Consider the following 10,754-nt stretch of genomic DNA (forward strand, 5'->3'; position numbering starts at 1 on the left):
TGGACTATTTTTTTTAGGAAAGACATTATATACTACATATGTTATTACAACAAGATTATATTCTTAATTATGTAATAGAAGCTACAAACATAAATAATGAAATGCAATTATCAAATAAACAAATGATACTTTTGTTATTTCCTTGAATAATTTATGTTTATAATTTCAATCAATTTATACTCTATGGATACTTCAATAATACTTGCCAAGAACGACACATGTTGATTATTCTTAATGTTATTTTTTCCTACTATTTTTGTTGTTGTTCTTCAGCATTCAATTTATATAAATATAGCATACAAAAGTCAAAAAAATTGATAGTGTTAATTTGAAAAGTAGTTATTTAAAATTATCGTGTATGACACGGTGCTTAACCTGATACATCAATATTGAGATATTAATCTATCCAAAATTATCTAATATAGCCTAATGAAGCATTGTAACTTGTAAAACTAATAATTAAGTTCAACCTGAATGAGTGATGAAGGGAACCCATCTACGAAGGAATTTGACTAATATCCTGCCCCTCCACATCTACATTAAAGGTACAATAAAGGCAATCAATCCCTCGAGCAATACAAGAATAATATTCAAACACAAGCAGGAAACGAGAAATCCCTTAAACCTCATATTATCTGGAATAAATTACCAGAAACAAAATTTATTAACATAAAGCAGAGGTAAAATCCTATTTATTTGAATTTGGTAAATTAGCAAAACTCATGGAGTTTGGTACAAGTCTTTTCATAAAATTTCAGGGCTTCTCATATACTTGGGAAGTGCTAAAAAGAATCTATCAGTAAAATGAGGTTGTGTTGCTCACTCCTCCGAGAAGATGAACCTGCCGCATAGGTCTTTGTTGACATAGCAAGGCAATCTCCTTCCAAATTAATAAATTAAAAAGATGGTTTTGAACTTTATAGGAAATACACTACACAAAATGATCATGTCGAACCTGTTCAAAGATTATCACAAATTGCATTTGTAAAGTCTGTAGTAGAAGATTTGCCGCCAAGATCGATAGTTCGATATTTTCCTTCAGCAATTGTTTTCAGAACAGCATTCTGAACTTGATCTGCTTTGTCATTAAGTTCCAAGTGTCGTAGCATGGTCACAGCACTTAGAAGCAAAGCTGTTGGATTCGCCATGTTCTGTTAAAATGAAAGTACAATTAGCAGCTTATTAAAGAGGTAGTCACAAATCAATAGCCCTAACCAAACAGGCTCTACATCATCATGCAAACAATGAAATGGTGAATATGTTTGTGAAGGCCAAAGGGATACAATCTACTTTCTTTATGAGCCGAGGCATATTTGCTTGGCAAACTCCTACAGATTTTCAGAAGCCTTGGGTAAATAGCTGCCTACCCATAAAACATAGGATGTTGCTACCCTGAAGTTCAGGACTAGCAAGGGCAGGTCCACTTCTAATGCATTAACCAAGGATAGTACTTAATTAATAAGCTCCTCAAAATTAATAACTACGATTTTGTGCCATCCAAACAAAAACCAGTTCAATGAACCAAACTAGGGCTATATGAATGTACTGTTTTACATGACGTAAAGAATGCAGATAGCTTAATTTACTTATTGATTTGAAAAGCTCCGCCCAGTTGTAGTCATGGCAAACATTTAAGACTAATGCCTTTCAAACTTCATGTAGTCTTGTTCCAAAGCATCTAATTTAATAGTCAAATTTCAGAGTAAGTACAGTTTGGGCAAATACTAAAATTATATTAAAACCACCCTATTGGAAGCAAAACAATTGAACATGATTAATTTCCAACTTCATACTATAGGTAATTTCCATGTCTTACCTGAATTGCTAGGGAAAAGAGAATAATATAAAAAAAGAAGCCACATCACATGGCTGCACATACTTCTTGCAATGAAGACCAAACCAAACTTCAGTACAAGAGAGCAATACTACTGTTAACACTCTTCCTAATATACTCAAAAGACCCATAATAAAGATTGGCTAAGCTGCATTAGCTGAACTTGCTAAGCATAAAATAAGCATGTCTTAAAGTACATTTTTTGAGACGTGACAGATTCAACTATGATAAACAAATAGAACATTTTTTATACTTGACAGCTTCAACTATGTCAAACAACTAGTACATCTTAAATTCAATATGAAGCAGCCACAGAGCTAGGGTCAAGCTGAATCCTAGAGCACATTCAATCATGCAACTACCCTAAGCATCCCCCCCAGGCCCAAAGTAGAAAAGAATTTCATCATTACTTTCAGTAACTCTAGTCTAGAGTGTGAGTCAGATCTATCACTGGGAGAAGTACAAGAAGAGAAAATTAAGCAATATATATGAACCATCATATTGAAACAAGGATCCAAAGTGCACATCACCATTAAAATTAAAAGCCAGAAAAAATGATACACCATGAATATAGAAAGCTACAAAATGAGACCAGGGCTTAACTAAGAACTTCAGACCAATGGCTGAGTCCAGAAAACACATGTGCGACCTTGTTAGATGACCTCTCAAAAAGTGGTCTCTTGCTAAACCTATTCAAGTACCGGTAGAAAATTAAACCCAAGCATTTATTTACTAAATGACACAATTGAAAATGTGGACCTCACTAATTTATCATTTATAACACAGCATAATGCTTACAGAGGATAACAGAGCTTTTCATCCTTACAAAGTTGCAAATAGAAGTTTGAAACTAAACTAAAATTATGTCAAGTATCATAAAGAGGTGATAAAATGACAGAGCAACAAGCAAAAAAAAAATCAAGAAACAAGCAGCAAGCTGAAGAAACAGAAAAAGCTGGTGCTTGTCAGCTAGGTAGCACAGAAACAGCAACACATAAGAACAGGGTTTCAAAACATTTTCAATTTGCCACGTCACAGGGAAAAATACTTCTCTTTACTCTGACCCTTTGGTTTTGAAATGTTTCCATGGCGCTGCCCCTTTCAGAAGCAGCAAAACCCCGTCCCCTTGACATGTCAGGTGTCACTGCTTCTTAGCTTGTCAAAATACATATGGTTTCGATTAAGCTCACCATGGCACAGATAGATATGATGAAACAAAGAACTGCAGGGATGCTTAGATTGCTTACAAGGTACGAAGCAAAGTATATGGTATCACAGCTTAAGACACACGCATAATATTCTAGCAGTAACATATTTACAATTTATTTTGTTATCTTCACCTTCATAGTTTTTACCAACCTATACAATTTTAATGCAGGCTCATATACGTGGTCTACTTCTTAAAACAATTCTCAGCTAAATAAAAATGACCTGTATCAATATTTTTATTCAATAGTGCACAGATAACAAGAAAATAAATTATAACACAAGCTGATGACTAAAAAAGACTTAAATACTTCCTTTGTTCCCGAATATTGCACCATCGGGAGATTTACGCATTCCAATGCATATTTTCAACCTTAAATATCTTTAGTTGTATACTAGTAAAATTATAAAGAACTGAAATTCTGAAAGTACATACCAACGCAAACGTAACAAGACCCCACGTGACTATATTTTCCCTAATAGTCACAATACGTGATTCATATGAGTGTGAATAGTGTAAAAAGAGCAAATGGTGTTTAATTTAGGGTACGGAAGAAGTATTTACTTTTATTATTTGTATCCCATTAGTGTTTTACGAACTATATTGATTTCCTTCGCTAAAGTTTTTTTTCAAACCTTGTATGTTTTTACTCTAAACGTTTTAACCACCTCTTTAAAATTTTCTTGAATTTTATCTTTTGTTCTCTTTTAAAACTCCCTTTATTTTTCTTGGATGCTCTTTCTTTTTCCCACTTAACTCACCTTTTTTCAAACTCTTTAAATTGATTATCTTGCTATGTTCCTTTTTATATCGTACGGTTTCTTATGACGATTCATGTTAGCCGACACCAAATCACCTTTGGGACTAAGACTTTGTTGTTGTTGTATATGCTATGCTAAATAGATCTGAAAAACTGATATGCCTTATATATGCCCCAAATCTAATCAATAGAAACCACACCAAAAGCGAACAATTCATTGCCACCTTTTTCACAAAATATGCATTCATGGAAATCATTACATCTATATTGATCAATCATATTCATAAATTCATGAAAATGACAGTTTCAAAAGTATCTTATTCGATCGAAACATAAATCAATTTGTTGCAGAAACAAAGAAAAACATTTGCCACCCACTGCAATAGCTATATAACAAAACATTTACTCCCCTTGCACCAGTTTCGTAGCTCTTCCGCTATTCTATCACTCCAATTTGAGTGAACTCAAAAGTGATATCCTAGCAGTAATGGCATTCACCAGTGTCAAACCTCGCAAATAACCTCATCCAATAGAACATGACCCTCCTAATTTCTTCAATCCACAGACCTCCAGCACACTTGAGAGAAATTATAACAAGAAACTACTCCCATTCCATTAGCTCACAGCTCTTCCACTATTCTCTCACTCCAATTTGAGTGAGCTTAAAGGTGATATCCTAGCAGTAACGACAATCACCAATTTCAAACCCAACACCTCCAACACTAAGCTCAATTAATCACTGAACAACCCAACTTTGCAAATAACACAACCCAATAAATCATGACCCTCATAATTTCTTCAACCACTCCAGCACACTCATGAACTATTAGAAGTTTATAACAAAGCAACTACTCCCATTCCACCAGCTCATAGCTCTTCCACTCTCCTCTCACCCCAATTTGAGTGAGCCTAATGTAATATCCTAACTGTAATTGCATTTACCAGTTTCAAACCCAATAACGCCAACAATAAGCTCAATTATTAACCCAGCCATGCAAATAACCCCATCATTCCGTATATCATGACCTTCCTGATTTCTTCAACCCACAGATTTATAGCAGACTCAGAAGGGAGATGATATTGGGCTCAAGTCAGATAAGTGATGATACTAATTCCAAGCCAGAACCCTCTTTTAAACCTTTCAGATTACAACTCCATCATTCTCTAAACCCAAATGTCTCAACCCTTTTTCAATACCTTAACTAGCTTGTTCACTCTATTTTCCTAAACCATAACCACCAACCCTCACCTTTGCATCACCAAATTCAACATTTAGACTGGAATTCCTGTGCTTATTTCTCCAATCCACAAGATTCCAACAGCGAACCCAACCTCCACCTGATGACATCCCACAACAGGATTCACTCATCTCCCATAGCTCCTCCTTTGAACACACTAAAGTAAACTTTCAAATCTCAATATGTATCATAATTCCTCTCCCTTTCGTCTGTATATATAACACTTTTGATTCCACTACCATCACTACCCTTCCCATTAGGATAGTTCATATTAGGCTTCTGTTTTAAATTTATTATTTTAGGACTTAAAGGCTGTTATCCCTTGCAATTGCTAAGAAAAAAAATGTGACGAAAATTTGGAAATGATATTTCAAATGACGAAAAAAAAGGAACTGGAATTAAAAGATTTAAATATAGTTCAAACATATTAAATGATTTTGGATATCCCTCCATTCCCAATTAAAAGTTTTTCTTTTAGCACACATTTTTAGGAAGGTAAATACCCCAAAAAAAAAAAAAAAAAAAAAAAAAAAAAGAAAAAGGGGGTTGTTTGGTAGATTAAAGGTAAATATGAAGTGAAGATATTGGGCTTTGGTTGATTAAAGTGAATTAAAGGGGGAAAAAAGATAATGACCATAGTGGGGTTTGAATGATCAAAATAAGATAGTCTTCGTAGGACCTGTTTAGGGGCAAGATTTGAAATAAAATAAGATCTTAATATAAGGTGAGCAAAACATAGTCTTAGTAGGTGATCATGTTCATACCCTATGAAAGACGATTTTAGTGTCTAAAGTCTCAAAAAATACAGGTCATGTCTAAAGTCTCAAAAAATACAGGTCATGCCAAGAGCAAAATCGAATTTATAATCATTAGCAAGGTCTAACATATTTCTCACTTGGACCTCTAAGTAATTACAATAATCACAAATCACATAGGAAGATAACAAAATTGCTGTAGGTAAAGTATTGAGGCGGGTAAAGTACAATGGTACAAAAGAGAAAAATGACAGCATAAACACTCAGGCAAATTAAACACTAATTTCTACAGGAATCCATATTATGCATTAGGTTTAAGTTAAGGCTCTTGAGTCTTGACAGGGCAAATAAAATTAACAGCGAAAATAAAATTAAAGAAACATTATCCAGCAGACAGTATTATTCATGTTATATGGTATAAGCCACAATTGTGGACTACAATAGCAATTCCAAGCAGCAAAATTATGTTCCCAAATGCCAAAAACATTTCATGTACCAAAATGTCGTTAACTTTACAGCAAGAAACTCAAATCTATATAAAGAGAACATTCCTCAGCCTATATATCATTATCCAATTGCCATATGTATGGAAAAAGCAGGTCAAAAAAGTCTAATCAGAAACTGAAAATTGGGACAGAATTGAAGGCACAAACCGCAAGGAACATAATTTTTTGGCAAATGCATGTTTGGATAATTATCCCGAGTATGCATTACATACACACGCACATACACTAACATCCACATATACATGTATGCACGGCTGCACGTCCACATAAACACATTTACATGCATATACAACAAGCACTTTAGATGTAACATACTACCATAGGCAGTATTGGAGTATAATTCTCACCTTTCCAGCAATATCAGGAGCTGAGCCATGCACAGCTTCAGCAAGAGCAATACCTCCCTCCCCAATGTTGCAGCTGCATCAGATGTATTTTAAATTAGTTTTCAATGATAAATATCATCTTAATAATCTATCTGACATATACAAATGTTCAACGACTTCAAATCAGAAATGAGAACAGCCTCACCTCGGTGTTAAACCCAAACCGCCAATTAAACCAGCACAGAGGTCACTGATAATATCACCATAGAGGTTAGGCATGACCAATACATCAAATAGCGCAGGATTCTTCACAAGCTGTTCGAAGAAAAAATGAAATTAGTACTTACATTGTTCTGTAGCCTATACCCACAATAGTTTTTTCTCGCTGAGCCTTGGGCATGAGCCCTATATATATAATATATATATATATGAGAAATAGAGGGTGCAAAATAATTGGATGTACCCTCATTAACACCCAAAAAAAAAAGAAGCATCTAGTTAAAAAGACTGTATAACCATAAGGATCCACCCTTCAGGCCTTCAACCTTTGTAAGGACGTTTAACGCATTAGTGACTAATCATAAGAGCCAATCCATTGACTGCGTGAGATTATTCTATTAAATTTTCCTAGAATTCTGTCTTTCAGTCTAAAATGAAAAAGAAGCATTTATAAGGTTTTAAAAAGTAGCCGTACCATCATACAGCAATTGTCAATGACAACTTCTTCATATGTAATCTCAGGGTACTTCTCTGCAACTTCCCTGCAGCACTGGGAGTATCAAAGAAACAGATAAATACATATAAAATAAAACAAGAAATTAAGTAGTGTGCTCAATATTTGAAACGAAAAGTTTGAATAACCTTCAAAAAAAGACCGTCAGTTTTCTGCATGATGTTTGCTTTGTGTATCGCAGATACTCTCTTTCTTCCATGAGCTTTTGCATACTGAAAGGCATGCTCGGCAACCCTTAAACTTGCTTGACGAGTAATGATCTTGATGCTCTCAACCACACCCCTAACCACCTAGTACCATATGTATCAGAACCAAACAATATCAGAAACATACAGTAGTGTACCATCATCTGTTTTCATAAACTTATCCTCCAATCCTTTTGGAATAGTTTTACAAAGATGCCCTAAAAAACAATTCTCTGTAAGCACCAAATGCTTTCAGCATCAAAGATATATCTCAAGTGGTTTTACGAGCTTTTCAACATCTTTAAATAAAGTGAACTAGACAAACGTTGTGAAAGGGGGACAAGTAAAATAAACTTAAACCTGATGAGATGACTTACTTGGTGTTCAAGTCCACTGTACTCTCCTTCAGTGTTCTCACGGATGGTGACGAGATCCACATCATCGTACCTGGTCTTATAGCCAGGAAGACTGAAGCAAGGTCTGACATTGGCATACAAATTAAGTTCCTTCCTCAAAGTAAGGTTAAGTGAACGATGCCCCTTTCCAATAGGTGTAGCCATTGGACCTTTTAGACCCACCTTATTACGACGTACAGATTCTAAACTTTCCCATGTGAGAAAGCTTTGGGTTCTAGGATCTACTTCTTTCCCTACAAAGTGTTCCTCCCACTCAATAGGTATTTGAGCTGCAGTAAATATCTGCATTCAGGCAACAAATCAATCAATTAATTATCCCCATTATTTTCTTTCCCCCTCTAAAAGGGAGACTCACATAATTTACATTAATCAAATGTTGGATGAAAAGTAGACTTAACAAACAGGTCAAACAAAGGTTGGTTAGGGTTGAGGGATTTTTTGTCACTTACCAAGTTACCAGGTCAAGACTAAGGGTTAGAATTTTAGAAATGCCCATTTTATTTCCATTTTAAATTGTGATATACAATATTATATATGAACAAAAAAAATATACTTGTACAAAATACATAAATAAGATAACATAATAGACATTAATTTACAGCAAAACCCAACCCTAAAATGATGTTTATGTATTATGTTTGAAAAAATATCCTCATCATCTCATTTTATCTCAATAAATACATAGAATAAGATTTGTTAAGGAAAAAAAATGAATGGGGTTCAAAAGGGCACAACATTTTCCAAGTTTTTTGAATTTTGACTTATTTGGGCTAAAGGTTGTTGAATACAGCTTCAAAACCCTACAATTTTGGTCAGTTTAGGGTTGAGTCAATTGCTTAAAGGTCTAGTAAAGAGTATTTTAACAAAGCTCATATATTCAGCCTTATACTACCAGTAGGCATTAGCACAGATCTCTTTGATATGCATCATGACATGATTAAAGCAAAAGGAAATCAATAATAATAATATACTCCCGTGTAATATTTCTCCCCCTAATTCAATATATTTGAAGTTTTTGCTTTTCGAGTTCAAACTTTTAAGCAAGACTTTCTCTGGAAATCATAATAATAGTAAAATATAAATATATCATGAAAGCATTATCAAATACAAAGTACAAATTTAACAATATAGCTATTATAAAGTATTCTTTATCAATATAGTAGCACAAGCCTAGCAAAGTGAGAACATCAAATACTCCCATTAAATTACCAACAAGGTAGTCAAGTTCAATTTAAACATGTGGACTACCGAATGAAAGCCACCTAAATTAAAAATTCACTCCTAACAAACCATACAAAAGATCTAGGACACCATAGAACCAAAAATATATTCCTTGACCGAGTCGACTACAGAAGTACAGATCATCAGCAACAACTTAATCATACTCAAGAATTCCACCCAATACGCTTTAGCACAACCGTTATACTCCATCATACTATTCAAAAACCATTAATTTATGTAACTAGTTGATAAAAATAACATATACACTAATTCCAAACAATTTCTAACAGCAGATTTCAGAAAATAACACAATCGGCTCCAATTCCGAAAACTATAAACTTCGTATTCTGACTTATTACAGAGCATCAATTATGATTAAATGTGATTATTAACGACAAACTAATCAAAAATCCATCCTAACATCACAACCCTCACAATCATAAAATTCAAATAAAAATAATCCGCTAAATCTACAAATCAAATAAGCCAATTCAATTCAACAATCAAATCAGAATTCTGCAATCAAAATCAATGATCAAATGAAATCAAAGAGAAGAGAGAGAAATTGACCTGTTTGACGGATTCGGCGATTTCAGGGCCAATACCATCGCCGGGGAAGAGAGTGGCGGTGATGGGAGCTCCGGTGGAGAATTGACGGCGGAGAGCGGAGGAGGAGGTGTGACTTCCGACAGCCCGACGCAAAAATTGGGCGGCCATGGAAGACATTCGAAGAGAGAGAAAGAGAGAATTTTGGAGTTTAAATTGGTGGTGGAATTGTGCTGCAGAAAGTTGGGGGGGTAATATAAAAGGAAGAAAGCCTCTGCAAATGCTGAGAAGCCAATATATTCTCTTTACCTGATTAAGGAGTATTATTATTATTATTGATTGATCCACCCTTAAAAAAATACACAAGTACTTCATTATTAAACCCTCTAATAATTAAAAGTTGCAATCGGGCCGCTACGATCATGTTCCGATCAATTTTAAGGTTTTGGGTTGGGTTGGTTCTCGCGAAGTTTAGCTCGTCATTTCTCAAAATTCAGCCGGGAGTATTGAAATTTTTCGCAAAATTCAACTCATCATTTCTCAAGCTTCAGGGGGGTAACTCACGCATTCTGACATGATCTCCTTAAGTCTTAGGACTACGCAAGTCTTAAAACTGCTTGCACAGTCCTAAGACTTGGGAGCTAGTTGTATAGGGAGGATCTTAGTCGGACGACTTGTTGAGCAAGTGCCAACAATACGGTCGGGCACTCAAAAGAGTTGGCGTGAGTAACCTCATACCACCTCTTACGGAGGCTAGTTGTATGGGATAGCTCCTGTTGAGCCATCTCTTAAAGGAATTGTGTCTTTGTCAAGTGCAATTACTGGATATATTATAGATTCAATTATGGAGATAATTAGTTCATTATTTTGGGTAATCATTATCCAAAGCAAGAAGTGATCAATGGTCTTCGGGATAGGCAAATGGACCAATGCCCAATGGAATGGATCCTCAAGGTTACACTTTGTGGTGATGGATTGAACAAAAGACAAAGGCCCAATGTTGGGCCCTTCTAAAGGTGGCTGCCCA

The 10,754-nt window shown here is 34.9% G+C and overlaps 1 protein-coding gene across 3 annotated transcripts; it reads right to left on the minus strand.

Annotated features, from left to right (window-relative positions):
• Positions 1–361: 361 nt before the first annotated feature.
• LOC110697688 (isocitrate dehydrogenase [NAD] catalytic subunit 5, mitochondrial-like) lies at positions 362–10,011 on the minus strand. 3 transcript variants are annotated; one of them, XM_021875073.1, is made up of 8 exons: positions 9,752–10,011; positions 7,922–8,242; positions 7,488–7,649; positions 7,321–7,395; positions 6,832–6,941; positions 6,648–6,720; positions 956–1,151; positions 362–534 (listed from the first exon to the last, which is right to left on the minus strand). In XM_021875073.1, exons 1-7 carry the CDS (start codon positions 9,905–9,907, stop codon positions 960–962), a joined length of 1,089 nt encoding a protein of 362 aa, XP_021730765.1. In that variant the 5' UTR covers positions 9,908–10,011; the 3' UTR covers positions 362–534; positions 956–959. The 3 variants fall into 3 exon arrangements, with proteins under 3 accessions (XP_021730765.1, XP_021730764.1, XP_021730763.1); XM_021875072.1 differs by lacking the exon at positions 362–534 and adding an exon at positions 585–854; XM_021875071.1 differs by lacking the exon at positions 362–534 and having other exon boundaries at positions 585–1,151.
• Between the last annotated feature and the right edge of the window lie 743 nt (positions 10,012–10,754).

The sequence above is a fragment of the Chenopodium quinoa genome, unplaced genomic scaffold (assembly GCF_001683475.1).
Source record: "Chenopodium quinoa cultivar QQ74 unplaced genomic scaffold, ASM168347v1, whole genome shotgun sequence".
Lineage (NCBI taxonomy): Eukaryota > Viridiplantae > Streptophyta > Magnoliopsida > Caryophyllales > Amaranthaceae > Chenopodium > Chenopodium quinoa.